General features: G+C 44.6%; 3 protein-coding genes and 1 non-coding gene across 35 annotated transcripts in view; all 4 read left to right on the top strand.

Annotated features, from left to right (window-relative positions):
• Positions 1 to 3,617, top strand: part of ULK1 (unc-51 like autophagy activating kinase 1) — a 75,116-nt gene extending 71,499 nt beyond the window's left edge. For all 6 annotated transcript variants that reach the window (XM_041489133.1, XM_041489134.1, XM_041489132.1 and 3 more), the window contains one exon: positions 487 to 3,617. In XM_041489133.1, coding sequence (XP_041345067.1) covers positions 487 to 542 — 56 coding nt within the window. In that variant the 3' untranslated portion in view covers positions 543 to 3,617. The remainder of the gene's footprint in view (positions 1 to 486) is intronic.
• Positions 3,618 to 7,565: 3,948 nt separating this feature from the next.
• On the top strand, positions 7,566 to 15,204 carry PUS1 (pseudouridine synthase 1). Of its 6 annotated transcripts, XR_005956936.1 has the most exons (7): positions 8,338 to 8,491; positions 8,763 to 8,987; positions 9,827 to 9,964; positions 10,217 to 10,319; positions 10,567 to 11,264; positions 13,345 to 14,701; positions 14,977 to 15,204. XR_005956936.1 is itself a non-coding variant. In XM_041488774.1 (6 exons), exons 2-6 carry the CDS (start codon positions 8,772 to 8,774, stop codon positions 13,393 to 13,395), a joined length of 1,206 nt encoding a protein of 401 aa, XP_041344708.1. In that variant the 5' UTR covers positions 7,566 to 7,705; positions 8,763 to 8,771; the 3' UTR covers positions 13,396 to 15,204. The 6 variants fall into 6 exon arrangements, 5 of the variants coding, with proteins under 5 accessions (XP_041344708.1, XP_041344710.1, XP_041344706.1 ...); XM_041488774.1 differs by lacking the exon at positions 8,338 to 8,491 and adding an exon at positions 7,566 to 7,705 and having other exon boundaries at positions 13,345 to 15,204; XM_041488776.1 differs by lacking the exon at positions 8,338 to 8,491 and adding an exon at positions 8,000 to 8,327 and having other exon boundaries at positions 13,345 to 15,204.
• A 277-nt stretch (positions 15,205 to 15,481) lies between these two features.
• The window catches only part of EP400 (E1A binding protein p400), a 56,582-nt gene continuing 48,626 nt past the window's right edge, over positions 15,482 to 23,437 (top strand). For 15 of the 22 annotated variants that reach the window (XM_041488335.1, XM_041488334.1, XM_041488333.1 and 12 more), the window contains exons 1-7: positions 15,482 to 16,238; positions 17,076 to 17,281; positions 18,255 to 18,422; positions 18,658 to 19,203; positions 20,580 to 20,872; positions 21,424 to 21,559; positions 22,827 to 23,002. The gene's annotated coding sequence lies outside the window, so the exon portion shown is untranslated. The remainder of the gene's footprint in view (positions 16,239 to 17,075; positions 17,282 to 18,254; positions 18,423 to 18,657; positions 19,204 to 20,579; positions 20,873 to 21,423; positions 21,560 to 22,826; positions 23,003 to 23,437) is intronic. The other 7 variants (XM_041488347.1, XM_041488345.1, XM_041488348.1 and 4 more) reach the window with 5 other exon arrangements.
• Positions 22,205 to 22,343, top strand: LOC121365178. The gene has a single exon (XR_005956963.1). It is a non-coding gene; the product is annotated as a small nucleolar RNA SNORA49 (small nucleolar RNA).

Below are 23,437 nucleotides of genomic sequence, written 5' to 3'. Positions count from 1 at the left end.
AGCAAGTACTCCTGTGAGAGGCATGAAATTCACCAAACATTTAGCTTCTGAGAGATTCTTGGGCTCAGGTAATGAGAACCTGATGTTGGATGAGCCCTCCCAGTGTAAGCGTGGCAAATGGCACTGGAGGCCCTGAGCCATTCTGTCTGCTGGAAAAAGCTGTTCCAATAACTGGGAGTGAATAAATTCTTCCTAGAGAATGGTCATCCTTTGTAAAATCTTGATACCTCTGTCAGAACTGCTGCCTCCCAGCTTTCACTGTCAGATCTCTGGCTGTTGAACCCTCTGACCTGTCCCTTGCCAGCAGGGTGTTTCTGGTCAGGTCTTCACTGCCCTCATCAGTACCTGGTGATGATTCTCAAAGTTCTGCTTAGATTTATTGAAATTCTACTGTCTGTTTTCCCTCTTTTGTTCAGTCTCCAGTGGTGGTCTTTACATTGGCAGGAAAATGAGAAGCTGATTGCTTGTGCTGTTTTTTTTCCCCAGGTAAGCTGTGCATCGAGCGCAGGCTGTCAGCTCTGCTGTCGGGGTTCTGTGCCTGATTCCAGTGGTGTTGTCCTTCACACACCTCACCCCAGCTGATTGCTTTATCCCCAACAGCCTGTGCTGTGGTGGGAAATCACTCTGGCAGTAGGACACCTGGAGGATGGACTGCTCACTGTTCTGTTTTTGGACGTTTTGGGAAGTTGTTCCACAGACTCAGATTCCTTTGTGGGGACGTGTGACTGCAGCAAGCACAAATATTTCCCTGCCCAAAGGCCTGGGTGAAGACATAGCTGATGTGGAACAGTCTCCCTCGTTGTCAGAGGGGGTGAAGGATAGAAGTCTGCTTCTTCCCAGCACTTTGAAGGATAAGACTGCTGCCTATCCCTCTTGCTTAAGAACAGGGTATTCCAGTGCTGTGTCCATTGCAGGCAATGGATGTGCTGAAACTGCTGGCTTCAGTTGATGTCCGAGTGTGTCATTCAGACATGAAGGCCAGTCTGTGTACTTTCCCCTTCCCAGCTGAGAGCCAGGCATCTTCAAGCTCCCTGGCAACTGGAGGCTCCCCTCCACTCTCTCCTTTGTCCTTTCTCCTTGTGTTTATGCCTTGGAGTGCTTGGAGAGGAGGGAGTTGGCCTTGTCAAGTAGCTCCCACCTCAACCGACTCGCTGAGTGAGGCAGAGGATGTGCGGCTGCTGGGAAGCTTGGAAGTCTCATGGCTGCTGTGTGGGCTCCCTGTCTGCCTGCCTGGATGGGCAAACAACGCAGGGAAAGGGGCTGTGCAGGAAACAGGAGGGCAACAGAAAGTGTCACACTCCTGTGTTCGTAAGAAGCCAAGATGAATCCGTTCCTCCCTTGGTCCCCCGGCTCAGTGGGATCAATGTGAAAGACTCGTGGCTGTTGAGCTCTCCTGTCAGCACGTTCCTACCTGGAGGAAGCACTAGCACTGTCCTGCTTTCAGCTGTTGGCTCAATAACCCCTTCCCTGGAGCCCCCCAAACTGAAAACACTAGCTTTGTGAATCAAAGGAGCACTTTACACACTATGGGAACTTTGAGAAGTTGACTTTGCATCACACAACAACCCAGGAACATCACGACTGTTAGGAATGCTGTTCTTTTTATTCCTTTCCTTGCTTCCTGGTTGTTTTATTGCACTACGTGTGTGCGTATATTAATATGTATTCCTAAGAGTGAATATATATTGATATTGATATGGTTTGTGTGTAACTGTACGTATTTAACTGTACTGTATCTCGTGAGCGTGAGGCAAAGAGCACTGCAGAGTCTGTGCTGTTCCTCCTCCACACCAGGCAAAGCTGACTTGCAGTCTGGCAGTACCAAGATTTGTTTTTTATTTAAATGTTCTTTTAAGGACAGTCATTACAAAGTTCCATGCTTTTTAAGAGCTGAAGAACAGGCGTTAGGATCCCACACACTTGGAAACGCATTTTTAAAGAAGTGTTATTTGCTGCTTTGTTTTTGTTTGTTGGGGTTTTGGGTTTTTTTTTTATAAAGAAATCCCATAGCGTTCAGTTTTATGTTCAGCATTTCTTTCAAGGAGACTCTGTAGCCAAATGGGTGCGAGTGGCTGGAGTTCTGGATGAGGCTTCGGGTGCTGTGAGCATGTGTGTGAGAGGGGAGCTGCCTGCCTTCCGTCTGTCTGTGAGAGCATGAGTGTGACGTTCCAGAGTCGTGGCACTATTGTGGTAGCGCTGGGCAGAAAAGCATCTTTGAAAGCAACTCGAAACCTCAGGCTTAGTTTTTGGGGATCTAAAAATATTTTGCACATGGTGGTTAAGTCCTCATTGCTTTTTTTTCCTCTCAAGATTGGCACGTTCAGTGTGATACTTCACAAGTTTCAGGAGCAACTTCATGGGCTTTGGAGCTGGCACCGCATTTGGCAACATGGGTGTTTCTGTTCACAGAGCAGAAGTGCCAATAAAGAAATTTAAAAATATTTCCAATTGCCCCGACCAGGGAAGCTTAAGTGTAGCTTTCACAAATGCTTCAGTATTTGGCTCACAGTTTGCTGCTTCTGTGGCCATTTGTGCTTGTGCCTGGGAAAAAAAGGAGAAAAAAAAAAAAGACAAAAACAACCAACCTCCCCAGCCTGTTGTGGACAGCAATGCCGAGGAGACCCAGACTGCTTCTGAAAGGCTTTGGCCAGCGGTGCAAAGGGCTACGCTGCAGCACGGAAGCACCAAGCCAGGACTGACTCTGCAGTAGCAAGCCCTGCACCCCAGACCTCGGGCACAGCCCCCAGGGCTCCAGCCCAGCCCCACGTCTGCTGCCCCAGCGAGCCGTGTGTGTGGCAAGCTCAGCACTAACCTTCCAGCTGTACTTCATTACTTGAATGTATCAAAATCGTCCACATTCAATGTATACAAGTATATATTGCTCCAAAAACAATTAAAAATTGTGGTTTACAGACCTACAACTGATATATATGTATGTGTTTGTGTATATACATGCAAGGCTGTGTGTGTGTGTGTATGTGTGTGCATGGGTAGAGATACACACACAAACACAAACGTGTATATATATGTTTTTTTTCTCTCAATACTTGAAACTTAGCCACTGTGCTTGAATTAAAAAAAAAAAAAAAAAGAAAAAAACAAACAAAAAATCCACACAAAATAACCCCAAAAATAGGGGAGGAAAAAAAAAAAAACCAAAAAAAGAAAGGTGATTTATTTTGCCATCACTTTGGTGACTTTCTTTTTTATCTAACTGCATGTAGCGTGAAACCAACTTTTTTGGTGAAAAGTATTTATTGCTTTGTAGACAATAAGGTATGAAAAAAAAAAAAAAAAAAGGAAAAAAAAAAAGGAAAGAAAACACCCCAAAAACCAACCCCCAGCCATTGCTGAAGTTGCTAGTGTAGTCCACCTACTATTGTCATGGCTTTGTTGCTGTTGCAGCGTTTGTGTCTGGCGTCTTTAATAGATTTCAAGAAACCTCAGTCTAATTACACGTACCTTCAGGTTTGTGAGAGCGTATGATGATGTTCTTTATAAGGTAATGCTTGATACTTTGTCAACATTTTTTATTTGTGTTTTGTGTGACTTTTTTTTTTTTGGCTTTAAATTGTACAACACCGATTTAAGACAATAAAATTGATTTGAAATTGTTAGTGGCCTTTTTTCAGTCCTTCATGATCCCAGTTCAGGTGGCATCTGAGCGAGGCCTTTATATGTGTGTGTGTGGTTCTACCTGCCTCAACTTTTGGGTAAAAAAGGGCTGTTTTCTGCCCCCTTATCACAGCAGGTGAAGCTTGGGTAGAAGAGCCACCTTTCCTGAATTCACATGAAGCCTGTAAATTTGGGAAAGGTGAAGCCAGTTGCTGGGTGGGAGCTGCAGTTCCTGGTTTCTCTGTCCATATTACTTGACCTCTCCTCCTGCAGTGGTAAATATTTTCCTGCTGTGTTTGTATGCATTACAATTTTGGTTTTTGAGCAGAGCAGGCACACGGCTTAGAATTCTCTTGCCCACGTAACTTTGCCAAAAGTCACTGAACATGGCAAAATGAGCAGTGAGAATGCTGAGAGTGTTGGTCCTGACTTCAGTGCAGGACAGTTCCCTGTTCTGTCTGGACTGGAATACTCTAGGAGGAAAAGCTAAGCCTTGCATCTGGGATGTGGGAGAGGTGCTGAATTAATTAGTCCAGTCCTTCCATTCCTGCAGAAATTTCAGCCACACAGCTGTAAACTTTCAGAAGCCAAATACCATAATTCCACCAAACATTTCCCAAAACTCCACTTGCTGAACTCTGTGTTTTTGTTGCCCATGAGCATCACTGAGGAAAGTCCTGCCCACCAGGCCCTGTGTGATGCAGCGTCAGCCCACAGTTACTGCACAGTGTTGTGGTTTTGTAAGAAAGAATCTTACTTCAAAATCATCATTTACCGTGAGCTGGAATTGTTTTTTTTCTTGCTCTGCCCTGTTTATAACCTCTGTTTCCAGGCCCTGCCTTTCCCACCCCAGGGAATTGCTCTGTGAGAACGGTCCTGCCTAGAAACGCTGGGCTCTTGTTGATGCTGGCTCACATGCAGGGACAGTCGATCCTTTCTCCCTGCAGAGCTGCAGCACCAGCAGTGCTGGGGTCAGCTCTGAGAAACTGCACTTCTGTGTGCTGAAAACGTGCTGGCACAACCTGGGCAAGACCCCACGGCAGCCCTTGGAAGGCTGGTCAGAGCTGAGTAATTACAAAGGCTGTTGGTTCTCTTTTCTGCTCAGCACACTTGGGTCTTTGTTTTTTGAGGGTTTGCAGGGTGGGGGTTTTTTGGTTTTTTTTTTAACATTTTTTCCCTTTTGTAGAAAACCCTCGTGTATGTTTATTCCCTGTAGCATGAGATAGTAGTACATAATACATGTAGAAGTTTCTAATGCTGAGGGTAAGGGAGGGGGGTTTCTTTTGAAGCTGCCCATTAAAAATTTCAGAGGTTCAGGTGAAAATGTTGTAGCCAAATGAAAGATGGACCACCATGTGTCACATGCCTGTGTAGACAGAGAACTCTGTGCTGAATCCATTGGGCTCTTTCACAGGCAGCAGAGCAGAGGGGGAAAGTGCTAGCTGGGAAAACTTCAACAACAGAAATACACACTTTTCTAAAAGCACTGAACCATGGGACCTGGACAGTTCAAAAGCACCAGTGGAAATTGCACAACTTTCTGGATGTTGACTGTGACGTCATGCTGCTGTTGATTCTAGGAGAAAACAAACCCGAGCAATTCTTCCAGGGCATTTGGCTTTGTTCCCACATTTTATATTTAGTTGTTGGTAAGTACGTCAGCAAAAACACACTCATTCAACTCTGAAAGATCAGAGGTGACAGTGACATCAAGGAAGCAGAAACGGGTGGGTGGGTGTTGAACCAAGGCCATACAAAGATCAATTATTCCGCTTCCAGCCCTTTTAAAGCTTTATTTCACGAGGAGTTAACTCCTTCACAGCACGTTTGAGCTCTCTGGTGTTTAACTTGATGTTGGCTTCTCTGCAGTGGCCCCCTGTGCCTGGTCACCTCACACTCCAGGAGGGGAAGGGTTCTGTGCAGGGAAACAATACCCTGGCCTAGCTCTGCAGGGCAGGACCTCGTGCTCTCCAGAGAAATGCTAGAAGTTGGATTTATTTAGATTTATTTCCATAAATGTAGCACTAAGCGTGAGTACCATTCCCTGGGTGAGGAATGGCACGTAGTGCAGAGATGCAAACTTCCCTGGGACATTTCTTTCTAAAAACAGCCTTTTTAGGGACAATAGAGTCAGAACCACCCCCTCTCCTGGGAGATGAAACCTGGCAAGGGATTTGAATGCCTTTAAAAAACATGTTAAACAGTGTATTTCTAAGAAGGGGCTGAAGCATATGTCAAACACAGGTTTCCTCTTATCATGGACAGAGGGTAACTGAGTTCCCAAATGTGCACAATTTTTCTTCATGTTTCCAGCTAATGCCCAATATACAGCTGCTGGGGAGGAGCAGAATAAGTTGTTCTTTCTTTGAGTTTAGCATGTCACCAGTTCCCATCATGGATGTATTAAATGCCTTTTAACTACAACATTTGGTATCTCCTGAACTTCTAGTGCTGTGCAGCAAAGCCCTTAAACTCAACATCAGTTTGGCAGTTTTTTCCTTCCCTTTAACAGAAAACAATTGGAAGGAAGCATTTTTCATAACACAAGCTTTCCTTGGAGCCTTTTTTTTTTTATTTAAAAGAAATTTCATTTCTCTGTGAATTGAAAGCAAATCCTCTTGAAATAAATACCTCCTTTTCCAAAGCAGGCTGTGGGGAGGAAGATGAGAAAGTTGCTTGGGTGACACTGGCACAGCGGAGCAGGAGCAGGCTGCTCAGAGAGGGGACAGCCAGCTGCGGCGGGGCCATGGGCTCTGCCCTGCCGGCCGGAGGGGACAGCCCGCAGTGTCCCCGGGCTGGGAGGAGTGCCAGAGGTGCCTGGCTGGCAGGGGACACTGCGGCCAGGGCTGTTCCCAGGACAGCGGGGAGCTGGCGGTGCGCGTCGCCAGAGCCCCATCTGCAGGCGGCCGCCGCCCCGGCACCCCGCGCAGTGCGGGGTGAGGAGAATTAAGTGAACTGCCCCAAAAAGCATCCCAGAGCCCCGTTGTGCAGCCATTCTGCTGCCCGCTCGACAAAGGTCAGGTGTCTGCGAGGCCCCAGTGGCTGGCACCTGCAGAGCTCTGGCGATGCTGGTTTCAGTGCCAAGAGAACTCGGGACCTCCTGAGGGTCTGGCTCTCCCAGCTCTGGCGAGTCACTTCGATTTCCCCTTGCTTTTGGTAGCAAGATAAAATAGATAAATTATACATGGGTGTTTCAAGATAAAATATGTAAGTTAAAAAAGGAAGGTAGTGCATGCTGTGAGAGGTTAAGAGCACAGCTTGTGCTGCCTGTTTTGAAGCTTCTTGGCTGCTCTTAGAAGGGGTAAGGAGCTGGGATGCCAAAGCTTTTTCCCTCCTGGGATATCCATGCAAGTCTTTCTCCTGTCCCATCACTGTTTTCCGTATCGACTGGCGCCTTCTTCCCTCTCTCACATTTACTGAAAGGAGCCAAACTCAGAAATCAGGGCAGGGAAGCAGGAGGAAGGGATGTGGTGGACAGACAATTGCATAAGATCCACTTCCTAAGGAAATGAGGCAAAAAAAGATTCAGACACCGTGGTTGCAGTGATAGAGAAATTTGTATTCCTGTTTCCCTTGGCAGCAGCCCTGCACTGTGACGGGCCATCTTTTATCACTTCTCCAAGCAAAGTGCAGCTGGAACCCTGTGATAAATCTCCCCTTTGCTCCATCCCACTCCTGAAATAACTCAGAAGTGTCAGTTCGGAAAAGGACGTGCTGCATTTCTTCCCCTTATTAGCTGAAATAATAGGCCTGTGATAATCAGGCCCGCTTGGAAATGTCAACCTTTCCATGTTCCATCTGAATGGAATACAATAATCTCACAACATGCCAGGGAACCCACGGATGACTCTGTCCTACAGAGAACTGGAGTAAAAAACTGTTCCAGGTGCATTTGGCTTTTTGGGAGGGACATGCTGTGGCCTGGTAAGGGCTCCTATTGAGCTCAGCTCCCCCATGAAGTGCATCACTGCAGATAAAACTTGCTGCACGAAGCATGAGCACAAGGATTGCCTGAGCAAGCTGCCTGGAGGAAATCCTGAGGGGAAGTGGAGCCGGAGGTGCCCATGCTTGACACAGACACCAAGAGAAGGTGTGTGGAAAGGGGGACCGATGTGACATCGCTCTGGGAAGGGAGCCGTGAGCTGTTACTGCAGACCGGCGTGCCTTGTGAGCTATTCCCTCCCCTCGTCCTCACCGGGACCGCAGCGCCGTCAGCGCCCGTTTCCCCATGGATAAAGAAAAATGGGCTGCGTTACTTACACAGCCACCACGTACCGCCGGAATGTTAGTTTGCCTTTTCCCCTGCTTTTTGTTTATTTAACAATATGACAGTTTTGGGGTGCGCAGAACCCGTGTGCAGGAGGTGGGGCTGAGCAGGGCAATACCCCCACCCTGGTCACCGCCAACACTTGAGCACGGCGGGCTGTCAGGCTGGGAGCTCCGGAGCAGAGCTGGCTTTACACGCCATCCCTTTTCCCACTGAGAGAGAGACCCGGGAAGGGCTCGGTTTGCTGAACGGACGGCGCTTCCCTCAGCCCACGCCGCTGCCCTCACGGCGCTGCCCTCACGGCGTTTCCCTCAGCCCGCCCCGCTGCCCTCACGGCGCTGCCCTCACGGCGCCCGCTCCTCCGCCCTCCCCGCCGTGTCCTCGCGCGGCCGCCGTAGCGCGCGCGTGTGCGCCCCGCGCGGCGCTGTCGCTGCGCAGCGCCCGCGTGAGTGGCGGCGGCGGCGGGCGCGGGGCTGAGGGCGGCGGGCGCGGCCTCTCCGCCCGGCGGCTCCGGGGGCGATGTTGCGGTGGGGGCTCCGGGTCGTGAGCTGCGCCTTCTCCTCCCCGGGGAGCGCGGCGTGCGCCGGGCCGTGGCGGCGGCAGCGCAGCGTGGGTACTGCCGGGCCCTGCCCTGCCCCGCTCTGGGGACGGGTCAGGCCGGGTGCGGCCGCTCGCCCTGCCGGCCTTCCCAGCCTGCCCGCCGGGTGTCCGGGCAGCGCAGGCCCTGCCTGCCTCCTGCAGGGAATGGTGGCACAGCCAAGGGGGGAACAGGGGTGCTGGTGTTCTCCCTTCCATCCTCAGACTTGTTCATGTGCTGTCGCTTTCTGCCCGAGTTTCGTGCCGTTCGTGCTCGTCCCATCTGCGGTTGTTTCCCCTGCAGGTTCTTACAATGGCTGAGGATTTGATAGCAGCGGTTGCCAGCCAGACAAAGAGACTCAACAGCAGCAGCGAAGTGGTTCAAAGGCTGGAAGAAAACGGGCATCAGAACAAAAAGTTGAAGAGCGATGCGGATGAGGAAGATGCAGAGGATCAGAATAAGAAGTTACCCAAAAGGAAGATTGTGCTGTTGATGGCATATTCAGGGAAAGGCTACCATGGCATGCAAGTATGTGGTTTGGCAAAGCAGCATCTCCAGCTTATTTTTTGTTTTGGAGTCTCTGTTAGGTTTAGTCAGAGTGCCTGGATAGGGAAACAGTTGAGCATTTGCAGTGTGAAAAACCAGGGCAGGAACAGTGTGTGAATGGCTTCAAATGGCTGGGTAATAATTTAATTTTAGAAGACCAGTGATACATCTCTGATGATTGTAGGGACAGTGCTTTGTCACAGCACCAGACGTGCCTGTGCAGGGTGGTCTGAGGCACAGAGCTGGCAGCGAGAGGGTGATCCTGCTCCATCTGCTGCTCCTCTCCACGTACTGCAAGCTCCATACACTTAAAGAATACTTCAGAGGCTCCACCTGATGCCTGACAATCTTGCACACAGACAGGGAAGGGAGCCTTTCATGCTTATACAACAAAGGAGATTTTTTTCACCAGTAAACCTCATGCTTACAGGCACATCAGGTGAACTGAGCAAAAGAACCCAATCTAATTTCTAAAAGAAAAATAGGTAGAGGCTGGGTTTGCAGCAGCAGCTGTTGACTTGCTGGCACTGGGACAGTATTGGTGCTGTTTCATGCAGTTGAAGGAATCATCAAGAACTTCCAGAAGTGTTGCACAGTGAAATTAGAAATGAGTCCTTGTTTGTAACAGTAACAGCTAAATCAGAATGATGTTTTATTAACACTCTGGTAAAATACAGTTAGGTTTGTAAAAGAATGGCTCCTAAGTCTGCAAAGGGAAGACTTTTAAGGAATGTCACAACAATGTTTGACGAATGAAATTTCCATCTTCATTTATCCAATTATTGTTCTGTTTCTTATTTTTACTGCATACGGCCTGTTAGAGAAACGTGGGATCTTCACAGTTCAAGACAATTGAAGATGACCTGGTCTCTGCCCTTGTTCAGTCAGGGTGCATCCCAGAGAACCACGGGCAGGATATGAAGAAGATGTCTTTCCAGCGCTGTGCTCGAACAGATAAGGTATGGCAGGGCTGTGCTCTCCTGAGCTCTGGGGTTTGCACACCTCTGCTGCTGGGATGGACTGCTGAAGCATTGTCCAGAGGGAGATCCAGCAGCAAGTGAATGTTCCTTGAAACTTCTCCTTTTGTCCTCTGTTAAATTAAAGTACAAGCAAATAAACTTGTTATTCAGTTATTTCAATTCTGCAAGTCTTGTCCTAGAGCTTCCAAAGTACGTCATTATGTGGGGTTTTGTGGGTTTTGTTTTTTACAGGGTGTGTCTGCAGCTGGACAGATTGTGTCACTGAAGGTCAGGCTAATAGATGACATCTTAGAAAAGATCAATAATCATCTTCCTTCTCACATCAGAATTCTGGGTAAGAACACTGAAATGGGCAGAGAAAATGTTTTCAAGAAAAGCTTTCTCCTGCAGAAGATCTCTATAATTTTACTCATAAAGGGTTTAATTTTAACACGCTTCTATTCGCTTGAAATTGGGGTTCTTTTGAACAAATCTGCTTTTTGCTTATATTTTGCTTGAAAAATATTCGTGTTGGTAGGAGTGAGATCACAATCAATCTCTACCCTCTTGTTTCAAAAACCTAATGTCACTTTTAAATCCAGGCCTGAAGAGAGTCACTGGGGGATTCAACTCCAAGAACAAATGTGATGCCAGAACCTACTCCTACATGCTGCCCACGTTTGCCTTTGCCCATAAGGACCATGAAGGGCAGGAGGAGCTTTATAGGCTGGACAGAGACACCCTTGAAAGGGTCAATCAGCTGCTGGCCTGCTACAAAGGGACACACAACTTCCACAACTTCACATCCCAGAAGGGCCCCAGGGACCCCAGTGCCAAGAGGTACATCATGGAGATGTACTGTGGAGAGCCCTTCGTCAGGGAAAACATGGAATTTGCAGTGATCCAAGTGAAGGGTCAGAGTTTCATGATGCACCAGATCAGGAAGATGATTGGGCTGGTGATAGCAATTGTGAAGGGTTATGCTGCTGAGTCCATCATGGAGCGCAGCTGGGGAGAGGAGAAGGTTGATGTCCCCAAAGCCCCAGGACTTGGGCTGGTTTTGGAGAAAGTACACTTTGAAAAATACAACAGGCGTTTTGGGAATGATGGGCTGCATGAGCCACTGGAGTGGACAGAGGAGGAGGAGAAAATTGCTGTTTTCAAAGAGCAGTACATCTATCCTACCATTATCAACACGGAAAGGGAGGAGAAATCCATGGCAAACTGGCTAAAAACCCTCCCCATTCATGACTTCAACTCCTCTACTGTTGAGATGCAAACTAACAACAAAACTGCAAAGGTAATGACTGAAGCCATTATTTTACAAATGGAAGCTGTCAAGTTGAAACATCTCTTCCCTTTGAACCGTTTCTGTTTTCCATGCAATGCCGTGGAAATGACAGTCATCTGGAGTATGAAATGTGTATAATCTTTTCTGTCTTTGTGCACTTGATGATAGTGGAATGAACTGTACAAAGCATTGTTTTTGCAGGGTTTTACAGGTAGTAGTTGAGGAGGGAGGAAGGAAAGCTTTAAGCACAAGCAATTTGCATAATCATAAACTGGCAACAGAAATTTTGGACACATTGTCAGCCTTTGCTGTTGTGAAAGTGTTTGGGAATCTAGGTTTCAGGTTGACAATTTTGCTTTAAATACCTGCTGGCTTTTTGTAGTCTCTGATTTTGGGCTAATTCTCATTTTGTTACCAGATAAGGTTTGGGATCAGGGAAATTTAGGGCCAGCTTTTTTAAATTAATCTGCCATGAGCTCAAAATAGGTCATCAGAACAACTTCTGAGTAACTGGGATATTGTGGAATTGGATTTGTGCCAACAGGAACTCCTGTGAGCAATGAAGTGCAATACAGCAAAGGAGTAGAATACATTTTTGCCAAAAAGGAAATTTCAGTTAAAGGCTGGCAAGTCCTTGAAGGATGAATGATGGGCAGGGCTAAAATTCCTGTGTAGTGCAACACAGAAGAAAATAATGGCCTTTTTTCATTTAACAGAATCCTTAAAATTAGCTTTATTTTGTCTAGCAAATGGAGAATGTTGGAGATGGAGAAATGGAGAAAAATTATGTTTCTGCTATTTTATGCTTGAGTTCAAGAAAGAGTTTCATTGCATGATACAAAATTTACAGCCTTGTTGAATAGCACAAGCATAAGTTTCTCAGGGTTATTTTTGTACTTTTGGTAGTTTTATTCTGAATTCTGGGTATGTGAGAGGGGTGTTTGTGACAGGAGGGCACAGCAAAAGCCACGTTGGTTTGTTTAAATGGGACCCAAAGAGACCATGTGGCTCAGAGTCCTTTAGCTGGTGGTGTTGGCAGGACCTGGTGCTGCCAGGTTCCCAATCCCTGCTGTATTCCTGGAAGCAGGCAGGTTCTGCTCCCTGCAGATAGACCCAACCAAGTTTGGGTTTGGCATCACAGTTAGCACAAGCTGTCTGGGAAGGATAAATAAGGCATGATATGACAGACTCTGCTGAGATTTTGCAGGCTGTTTGCACTTCAGTGAGCTGTGCTTGCTGGTATGAAGTCAACTGTGTGAGTGCCTTGGAATTTGTTTTGTAGTAGGATATTAAATGGCCAGTGTTAAATTTGTGGGATTCAGTGTTTTCAGCAAGTGATGGTGAGGGGAAAAAAAAGGATAACTGCAGACATATACATACTACAGATACATAGAACTATAGATATATACTATGCTAGTTTCTCTTTATAAAAATACTTTTATGTCAGTCATATCAATTAAAATACTTGCTTCAAAAAAATGCATAAACCCCCCAAATTAATTGCACCATATTGCCTTACTCCTGAAGGAGTGGCTCCCAGAGAGGAGCTCTGACTTCAGTCTCCGTGTAAGTTTCTAACATTTGTAGTCTTTCCTTAGTACTACTTTGTGCAAGTGACTTCACTTTTAAACAAGTATCAGTGAGCCCTGGCTTATCTGCAATACAAGTTGGACATAAATTCTCTGCAGCAGACAAAATTCTTGAATCTGGCTTTGGACAATGTACCAAGCTTAGCATAAAAAAGCACTTTAACTGTTCTCACCTGCATTCATTTTAAATGTCAGCATTTCATGTTACCATCCCACTTTCAAATTTCCCACATACTGCAGGTTGTAATTAAGGAGTTTTAAATGTTGTAAAAAGAAGAAATTTCCTCTCTGGTAATTGTAATCCCAAGTATGTTTTTTGTTATAAGAAACATCTGTACCATCAGAGGTGTTTATTACCGTAGGTGTGTCTAACCCATGAAGTTGGGACCTAGGAGTATTTTCTTAGACTTGTGGAGAAGTTTGAAGTCAGTGTCTGTGATTCAGGTCAGCGTGGGGATGTGAATGCAGCCCTGACAAGCATTTTGTGTTTTGCTTTGCAGAAGAGCAGCGACCTCGAAGGCAGCGACGGCTGTGGCGATGATTCCGACTGAGCCGGCAGGTGGCTGGACATGGGACGCTCGCTGCTTGCAGTTCCCTTTGTCTACAAAAAAGTGGCCTTTCCATATCCAAGAATCCAGTGAAACAGGAGTTGGTGTGCTTGCAGAATGAGAACTGGGTGCCCAGGAGAAACTGGGTGGGGAAGACAGCGCAGTAGAAAAACCAGAAGTTTTTTATACCACTGACTGAGTCACCTGACTGATATACTTGAAAACAGTGTAGTGGGAAAGCAGCTTTCTAAAAAAAAATCTTGAAATGCAGGATATCTTAACTGCTATTTGAATAATGTTTTTATTATGTTTACCTGGAAAATAGTATTTTAAATATGTATAATCTCTACATAAAGATGGGGCGAATCATTTTAATATACTCTTTTTTACTATGAAGTTATGACTTCATGAGCTTATGATTTTTTAAAAATAATTTACCTTTACTCAAACTGAATCTCTAAGCTCTTATTTTTCATGTCATCCGTGGTTTTCCTATGGAATAACATGTATGACCCTGAGATTAACTCAGTTACGGTGTGGTGCTAAAAATGCCAGGGTTGTGGAGTCAATCCCTTTATGGCCATTCACTTAAGAGTTGGACTTGGTGATCCTTGTGGGTCCCTTCCAACTCAGAATATTCTGTGATTTACAAACTATGGGTTAGAAACTCATCATGCTGACTGCTGTGAGCTCTTTTGGTTTTGAAACAAATTTCTGTGTTTTCTAGAGCTTCGCAGGTCTAAAAGAAATTATTCCTTTCTCAGTGAGAGGGCTTCAGTTTGGAACATGACCTGAGCCATGCATTCCAAGATGAGACCTTTCCTGTGGGAGGTGCCATCCTCCCAGCATTGCCCTCGTGCTTGGGCAAGTTCAAGGGTATAAAAACACAGCTCCAGGTGTAGTTGGGCCTTTGCTGGCTGAGATGTAACCCCAAAATCCTCTTGAGCCATCTGCAGGATCCAGAGTTGAATTGACTTGGCATGTGGGAAAGAAATGGTGCTGAATTCTCTGGGCTTTAATCAGGGTTTGTGAACTCTTCAATCCCATCAAGCTCCTCAGAGCAGGGAATGTCTGCAGTGATATGGGAGGCACATGTCTGAGCATTGCCATCCGCTGGGAATCAGTTTCAGTTTTCTGTGTTTTCAGGAATTGCATACTCTGGAGTTCATGCTCCTTTTCCCCATCAGTGATTTAACTTCTGGTTCTTGTTTCCAGCTCTCTGTGGAGGTGGCAGAAGAAATGACACCCTCCTGCCTTACCAGCCTGCAGAACACCATTGAAGGGTTAGAACAAGACTCCAGGAATTTGGGTATTAGTACAAGTGCTTGATACACTTCCCTTGCTGAGTCTCTGTGGAGACTTGCTTTTTAATATGGGACTACTGAAAATGAGGAGTCAGCTCTTTGTTCCCACATTTAGTGGTGTTTTGCCAAAGCCTTTAATTTTATGGTTCCTTCTGGAATGATTCTTTTGGTTTTGCAGGGTGTTTTTTTGGGGTTAGTGGAGATTTTGGGGGATTTTTTGGGGCACAACTTCCTTTAACAAAGGATTCCCATGTTCATTTTATCTGGGTTTTCTTTACAGCTTTTTATTTTATTGTGAAGGCCTTGCTCGATTTTATGAAAGCAAATGTGTAGAAGTGCCCTGGAGAGGGTTTTTGCCTGGATTTTCATTTACATCCCTTGCTGGTGCATACTATCGACCTACTGTGCTTTATCTTCGATCCAAAGCTCCGTTTCTCCACGCCTTTCAATCTGAAAAAAACCCTACCTTTATCCACTTATAATAAAAGCCCCAAAGCTGTGATATGTACCACAGTTGAAATCAAAGAGAAACTCTATTTGAAGAGAGAAAAAACTGTGAATAACAAGGAAAATAATAAATACTTAAGGTTCGCGGCTTCCCCTCTGTGCGGGTGGGAGCGCCTGGATCCCCCCCGCGGTGGGAGGCGGATGGTATCGCCGCGCGGGGCGGGGCCAGGGGCGGCCGTGAGGGGGCGCTGCGGGAGAGCGCGGCGGGCCCGGGGCGTGAGGGGAGCGCGGGGCGGGCCAGGTTGTGCGGGGCGGTGTGGGATGTCACAGGGGTGTGCGGAGCGGCTCAGGCTGTGCGGGAGCGGTGCGGGGTGTGGGGGATGCAACGAGGTGTGAGATGTCGCAGGGGTGTACGGGGATGGCGTGCGGAGCGGCTCCGGCCGTGCGGGATGTCACAGGGATAATGGGGGTAGTACCCGGCGTCTGGAGCGGCTCAGGCTGTGCGGGATGTCACAGGCTGTGCGGGGGTAGTACCCGGCGTGCGGAGTGGCTCAGGCTGTGCGGGATGTCACAGGGATAATGGGGGTAGTACCCGGCGTCTGGAGCGGCTCAGGCTGTGCGGGATGTCACAGGCTGTGCGGGGGTGGCGCAGGGCAGTGCGGGGACAGGGGACAGCGGTCGCTGGCGGGAGGTTCGTGCCGGTGCGGGGAACGGGGCACGCAGCGATGTGAGGGGCCAGGGCGCTGCCGAGCCCCGTGCTGGCGGCTGCTCTGTTCCGCGGCAGCGCCGACACCCCGCGCTGGAATGCCCTTTGCAGCGCGGGCCGTCCGCCCGCTGCTCTGTGGCACTGCCGGGAGTGACACCAGGCAGCTCCCTCCTGTCACAGCCCCCGTCACCTCCCGTGCGTGTGACAGCACCGGCCTCTCTCCGCGACTGCCGCACGTGGGTCCCTGGGCTGGGGACAGCCGAAAGCTTGGCCATCCTGCATCTTCTTCGAAGTACAGACATACCCAGTCCAGACTCAGAATGAGCTGCAGCAACTGGATAAATCTATTGGGACCATAAAGAATTCAAGTGGTTAATTTGGGTTAAAAGGTCAGTGACTGTTGAGATCAACTCCCTTTACAGTTGTGCAGGAAGCAATTCTGCAACCATAAACCCCATTTTGTAGCAAAATGGAGTGAATGTAAAATTTAAATCAAGATATAAGAGTGGGTAGAGCTTTGGAACTGGTAGTCCAATGCACCATTTTATTGATAATGAGATACTTTATTAGGTTAAACTTCATTTCAGTTCCCAAATTATTACTTCACAGAGAGACTCATAATTAATTCTGACAGCAATTAAAAAAAAGTCATGAACTTTAAAATAACGCTGTTACATCTAGTGCTTATATTAATGATTTAAGATTAAGTGTAAGTTTTAAGCTTTGTAATTAAAGATAACTGCTTTAATGAGATTTTGTGTAATTGTAACATTATATCTAATACCAATTGTTACACATTTAAAAAAACTCTCTGGAGAAAATCTTAGAGATCCTAGTAAGTGCTGCACATCTCATTTTCCATACATTGGGTTTAAATTTGTACCCTCTGAGCCCAATTTGTTGCTTTCCTTAATTAATGTTGTTGCATGAAAATTTTCCCTTTTGGTCATTTGATACCCTGATAGAGATTGGTTGTGGAGTTGTCAGTTCTCTGCAGGGTGTTGTTAGCAAAGATCCTGTCAGGTTCAGGAGTGGATAAGTGCATCCTAGACTGACTTGCTGATTGAGTCACACCTCAGAGCTCCCAGGCAGGCAGGTTTGTTGGGGTGTGGTGGAAGCTGATTTCAGCAGCTTTGTAACAGGCTGTATGGCCACTTTCTTCGGTTCTCTTTGTCATTTCCCCATTTTCTTTACTGGAATTGCAATTTTTAACACTCTCTCTGCAGGTGGAATGCCTCCTGTCCCTCAAGTGGCTCAGCAGATCAGCCAGGAGGAAAACCACCAGCAAAATGGACCAAATTTGTCAAGTTTGCTTCATTCCTTACCTGCTGCACACAGCAGGAACCCAGCTCTGCCCCAGCAGGTACAACCAGCAGGATGGGATAAGAACCATGTGCTTGTGGTCCCAGCTCCAGTTCCCTCACAGCAACAGGTATATTTGTATATTATACAACATTTATATTATACAACATTTGTATATTGTCTTGTATGGGGAGTGTTGACCTTTGTGTTTTGTGTGGAGACTTTGTGGATGGCAGAATTTATCACTCCAGCCTGGGGAGAAAGGAGCAAATATCTTTGTAGGTGACTTTGCCAAGCCTGATAATGTGTTTCAGACAGCTGTGGAATAGCTCAGCTGGGTATGGATCTGTACAAAAAGATTTTGTATTCATTTAAATTTGGAATGCTCTGTGGATACCTGTGCCTCTCATTTGGTTTTAATTAGTGCTGCAGATATACATGATTTTTCTTGAAGAAAGGAAAGGGGTGAGAAGGAATCAGACACGTTCTCTAGGGAAGTAGCATTTGTTCCTGTAATGAAGCCCTAGAAGGAGATTTAATTAAACAAAATCCATTATTTTTATGCCTCATTTTAAAATAAGGGGGGAGGGGGGATGACAATAAAAATTTGTGCTGCTTGTGCTGACTTGCCAGCAGTTGCAGGATGCTTACATGTGTTAATAAAAATGCCAGAAGCTAAATGTGTTTTTGTACTAACTTTTTAGAGAATTTTGTCCACCTGCCATCTGGCAGAGTATTTAAATGCTGTGAAATTTCTCACTAAATCAGCCAGCACTTCTGATGAGATCTAGGAGTATTGTATTTTAGGAGGAAAACCAAAAGTTCTCAAGACTGAGTAGCTCTGCATCCCAAGATTCTCTACTGATTTCTCATATAACTTCTGCCTCACAAAGTCACTTCAGAAACTTTACAAAAAGCTGCACAAAATGCATTATTCACTATCTTTTAATAAAGCGCAGCTTCAAACACCATGGAATGTTTCCAAGGACTGAATAATTGTTTCTATTGATTATCCATGTAACATTTTACATTTTTTTCACAGTATCTGTCTTGGTTTTCTGTTGTGCAGTAGGAAACATAAGTTTAATTATGTTTACTTGAAGGAAAATGAAATTCTACAGCGAATAGCAGCACTGAGGAAAGTTTATGATCTCTGAAACCTCTGCCCAAACTCCATCAGGCCCCACAGCACAAATCATACCATGATTTAACTTTTGGAAGAAATGCAGTGGATGGCAACAGATTTTTTTCAAGAAAGAGGATGAAAGATGGTAACTGCCAAGAGAGTAATGTGAATTTGATATTTTAAACCAGAAAAGAATAGGCAGGATTTACATGGTTAGGATGTGATCACTGAGGATCTGGGAGTTTGGGGCTGCCTCTTCACTATTTGTAAACTTTAAACAGTACTCCTAAAGGGGTTGTAAATATTTTCTTTCTCTAGAAATGTGCTTTTTAGCTAGAAATGTGTAAAAAAATTAAAATAATTGTATGGTTTTATTTTAGGGTTAATGTGTCAAGGTGGGAATAGATGGATCTGGAATGCCAGTTCTACAAAGGCAAATGTTTTAATTACGAGCAGTGAATTAACTGCAGAGCTTGTCATTTGAGGGTGCTGCCCTGTTTGTGACTCCTGGTAACATGAGCACAATGCTCTATTTCCATGGTGTGGGCTCTTGGAACCTTTTAAAGTAACAGCAGCTGCTCTCTGCAGCGTCACATGACACGTGGCTCTTCCAGCTCCACTTCAATCCTGCCATCAGCTGGGAGCTTTTTCATCTTTCTCAGATACTGTGCTATTATTACTATTATTTTTTTTTTAACTGCAGCAGAATAGTAGTAAAATATTTCTTTACTTTTTGGGTTTTCTTTTCTTTTACTGTAACTTAAGCACACAGACTGGTCTCTATTTGATGTGATTGGGATGGAAAACCAAATTTCTTGTTATGAAGCACAAATGCTGCCAAAACTGAAGGTAACTGGAAAGCTTATTGAAGAGATCTGCTCCCCTTCATCACCCAGACCTGAGCCAGTAAAGCTCCAACCAAACAGGTATGTAGTGTTCAAATGATTCATTTATTTTTTTACTGATTTTTTTTTAAAGTAACAGATGTAAACCAGTAATATTTGTGAGGGCTGAGAGGGTTCATTCACAATTATTTGTTTATTTTTTTATCATTTTTTTCCAAACTGATCACTGCTAAAGACTTTATGCCTTTAAAGTCTTCTCCCTCAGTCTTCTGAGGGAAAGCAAAGTGCTTCTTACTGTTTAATAGTTCTTTTCATTTATGAAAGCTCAGTTTTGATCTTTCTGGCCACACTCAAGAGTTGAAGTCACTTGTGGTTTTGATCAAACACTGAAAATTACTTCTGAAGTAGAGTTTCCTAAGCAGAATAATTACATCTTCTCCTGCTAGTTAATTTTCAGATGTGCTTACAAAACACTTAAAGATTTTTTGGGGGGGAGGGAAGGACAGAGGGAGAAAAAAAAATGCTTGGTTAAATTTTGAGCTTATTTGATTTTTGCTCCTGATTCTTCCCTCAGAAGAGAAGTTAGGAGGGTTTGGTTTTGAGTCTTGGAGCAAATGTAATTCTGCTGTAGAGCAATGTGGAGTTAAATCTTACAACAAATTAGCCTGATATGAGAAGAGTGTGGTCAGTGAAGCCCAAGACAGCTTGTGTGACATGTGACTGTGACAGGTGACAAGGAGGATGTCCCTTGTGTTCTTAGGCTGTTCTGCCAGAAGAGAGCATTGGCAGTTAATGAAGTTAAGGACTTGGAAGTGATAGCTGAAGTATATATGTAAAACAGAAGAAGAACTCATGCTTTTTCTGTTCAGTCATCTTTGGTTTCCTGGAAATAGCATACACAAAACAGTTACTGTGAACTCAGCTCTTACAATTGCAGTGTTTTTGAAACTATACCCGTGGTTAAAGCTTTGCTCCATTAAGAAGTTTGACCCTAATTAGCATCTTCTGGGGAGTTCTCTTGCTGTCTCCAGACCCCAAAGATGACTAAGGGATATGGGAGTTCTGTTATTCCCCTTCCATGTAATCCTTCAGAGAGGACTGGAGCATCAGACATTTGGTGTACTTGAATTTTACAGTATAGTGTTTTTCTTCTGTGTGTTGGGAGAAGCAGAATCTCTCCTGCCATATGCTCTTCAGCTGGGTACCTCTTTCAGCTCAGATTACTGACTAAAAATAATATTTTTGCCAGTAGGCATAAAGTAGAAAAGCAGATTTATTTTTCATTGCAATACCAAAGCTAACATTTGTCCTTGTGTCACAAGTGTCAGCTTTTCTCCTGCTCTCTTCTCCATTCATAGAACTCTTGCATGAGCTATATTGTCCTTTTTTTTAAGTTTGTTTTTTGCATAAGCTTCATCTGGTTACAATAGATTCAGAGAAGAATTTTGAATTTAAAGGGTATTCCAGAAGAAAGAGACAACTGAAGGAACACCTGGACAAAATATTCTTCTGGAATGAGTGTCATATTTCCAGAACCCCCTGTATGGCAGAGACCTGTTGGAAACATGCTCTGGGATCAGTGAAAGAAAAATCTCTCAGCATTGTTCTGCCAGGATTAACAAATGGTGCTGGGCTGGCTTTGCAAATTGCCTTCCATACTCCAGCACTTCAGAGGCTCTAAGGATCCATTGCAGGAACTTTTTCTGACACTGAAACAGCAGCAGATTGCCCTGAAGGATGTTATTTCCAGGTAATTGAGACAAATCATGTTCAGTTCTTTGCACAGATTTGATGAGTGTGTGCTACCCTCCAAAACAGGGTATTTATGTGAACAACTGTAAAATGCTGAATGATAAATAGGCTGCCTTGTTTTATCCTTTTTGCAGACTACATTCCTCTATGTTGAACCTATTTGCATCTCAGATGTATAATTTTGGATCATTCTAGGACCTGAAACTCTCAGTAGTTCCATGGCAACTGTTATTAGTTATATAACAATTCTACTTTATTTTGACATATCTTGTATTTGTTGTGTTAATGCTGACAAAAAAAAAAAAAAAAAAAAGAAGTAGGAGCAGTAGTAAGCTTCTCTTGGTAACTTTATGGATAGTGGTAATTTCCTCTTCATGGTTTTTGTTTTTTTCACTTAATTGATGTCAACTTAAAACTACATGTCCTGATTTGCTTTCTATTACCTTTAGCCAGGTGCTTTGTACATCTTTGCAAATATTACTGGGTTTGAGTAATTAATAGCCCATGCAGTTAAAAATCAGTATAATAAAGTTTTGATTTGTTTTATAGAGACCTGTGTGTGTTCCCAGCTGTATTTGTTGCTCCTCCATATTTGTATGGAGAAAATCCTTCCTACACATGGAGCCATGGAATGAAAGTCCTGCAGCTGAGTCTCGAGGAGCAGAGATGGTGCAGCGTGATTCAGGTATTAAACACCCACCATGGGTCACACCTCTGTGCAGGGGCTGTCTCTAATTGTGAGTGTCACCTGCAGAACCCTCAGTTCTCATTCATAACCAGGCAAGCTGGGGGCTCTGGTTGTTCTGCTTTGGCAGCTGAAAGCAGAAGGGACAGCAGGTGCTGATTTTGACACAGATTATTGCAATGCTGAGCATTCCTGGAGCTTTTCCTGAATTTCCATTTCCTCACGTGAGTGAGAGTTAGTGAGAGTGGTGCTCACAGCTGGCATTATCTGGTAAGAGGATCTCTTCCTCAAGCTCATAGTGAGTAGATGCTCATGGTGGGGAGGGAAAATGCTAAAGGGAAGTCTAAGACATTTGCAAGATTCATTTACATAATGTCCTTACTTATTAAAGCAAATGATGTACATAGCTGTAGCTCAGATATGTAATTATATATGAAATATGTCTGTCATGTTACTATTTGATGAGGCATTTAGGGTGTTTCCAAGGAGTATGCCACTACTTATCCTATGTTTATGAGCAATTTGTGCTTCAAATGCAGATTTTTTTTTCACAATAGCCATTTGATTAATTTGCTTTTGCTTTCATTATCTGTAGCTATTTACATTGTTAGTACTTTAAGTGTAGTTGGCGTTTTTATGTTGGCAGTTCCTCAGCCTTACTCCAGGGGCTTTTATTTTTCGTGGAGTGCCCTGGCATTGCCTGAGGATAAATTGAAAGTATGCTCCTTTCCCTCCCCAGTAAGATTCTCTGTATCCTCTGGGGCCTACAATTTGAGCAAACATTAACAATATATTGAAGTTTTTCTTATTTTTTTATTCCAAATTACATCATTATGTTTTCTGTTAGATGCGGTATAAAACATAAAAGAATGGTTTGCCTTAAAGCAACACACGGCAGCACAACAGAAGGGATTTGATTTAGTCAATAGAGAAGAAAAATGATGGAGCATGTACAGGAATAACAACTCAGTCAGGTGTGCTTAGTCACAGGACATGATGTGATTACTTGTAATAGATCTTTAGATTTTATATGGCTGACTGCATCATAAATTAATAGCTTTAATGGTAGACAGATTAATTATGAACTGTGTAAATCTATAATGTGGGCAGTCAGATAACTTGAAATGTTTGCACATTTAATGTAGGTAGGGGAAGTAATAAGAAAGCAATTTTTCCAATCTTCTGACTCTGTTAAAAAAAGTTTGTTTAGAGATTTATCCTATATTAATGTCAATTTGTAATTTAGTTGCTTGTTTCCCCATTTTAGGAATTCATAAAAAGCTTCAACCAAGACAAGTGATCCTTCTGTGCTATCCTGTCTTCCCACACTCCCTCCACAGGTGTCAGTCACACAGATGTGATTCCTGTTGTCTTCTATGACACTGATGGACACATAGATGGGCGTGACAAAAGTGCAAGAGGCAGAGATACCCACACATACAGGTGAATTTCATGCTAAGAAATCAATGTTTTAAAATCAAAAGTAGAGAGAAGATAATCTGGGGAGAAACTAGCATTTTTGGTTGAGGTCACCCTTGTAGTTTAAGTAACTTGATCTTTCAAGATGCCTTCAAAGATTATATCATACCTCTTCCCTTCAAACTAGGGGGAAAATGAAAATCATGTCCTTCCCACACTGCTGCTTCTGTTCCTGTCTTTCCCTCCCACTTTCATCTAACAAACCATCTGGACTTCTGTGTTGGGACAGCCAAAATAAATGTGGGTGTTTTCAGCCCTTGACAAACAAATGCCATTCTTGATTATCACGGAGTTTCAGATCCAGTGATGAGATGCTGGTTTTGCACTTCTGAGATGTATTTGAAAGCTTCTCTCAAGTGACTGTTTCTTGTCTTGGAAGGATGTGCTGAGAGCACAGGG

Source organism: Pyrgilauda ruficollis, unplaced genomic scaffold (assembly GCF_017590135.1).
Source record: "Pyrgilauda ruficollis isolate IOZ18807 unplaced genomic scaffold, ASM1759013v1 scaffold9, whole genome shotgun sequence".
In the NCBI taxonomy this organism is placed as follows: Eukaryota; Metazoa; Chordata; class Aves; order Passeriformes; family Passeridae; genus Pyrgilauda; species Pyrgilauda ruficollis.
Note: the sequence above shows the minus strand (reverse complement) of the source record. Positions and strands in the feature narration are given on the sequence as shown.

Excerpts from the sequence above, each read along its gene's own strand:
- PUS1 (XM_041488772.1), top strand. The coding sequence starts at position 8,402 with ATGTTGCGGTGGGGGCTCCGGGTCGTGAGCTGCGCCTTCTCCTCCCCG. Across the intron at positions 8,988-9,826 it reads AAGGCTACCATGGCATGCAA|AGAAACGTGGGATCTTCACA; the intron begins GTATGTGGTTTG and ends ACGGCCTGTTAG. Across the intron at positions 11,265-13,344 it reads CTAACAACAAAACTGCAAAG|AAGAGCAGCGACCTCGAAGG; the intron begins GTAATGACTGAA and ends TTTGCTTTGCAG.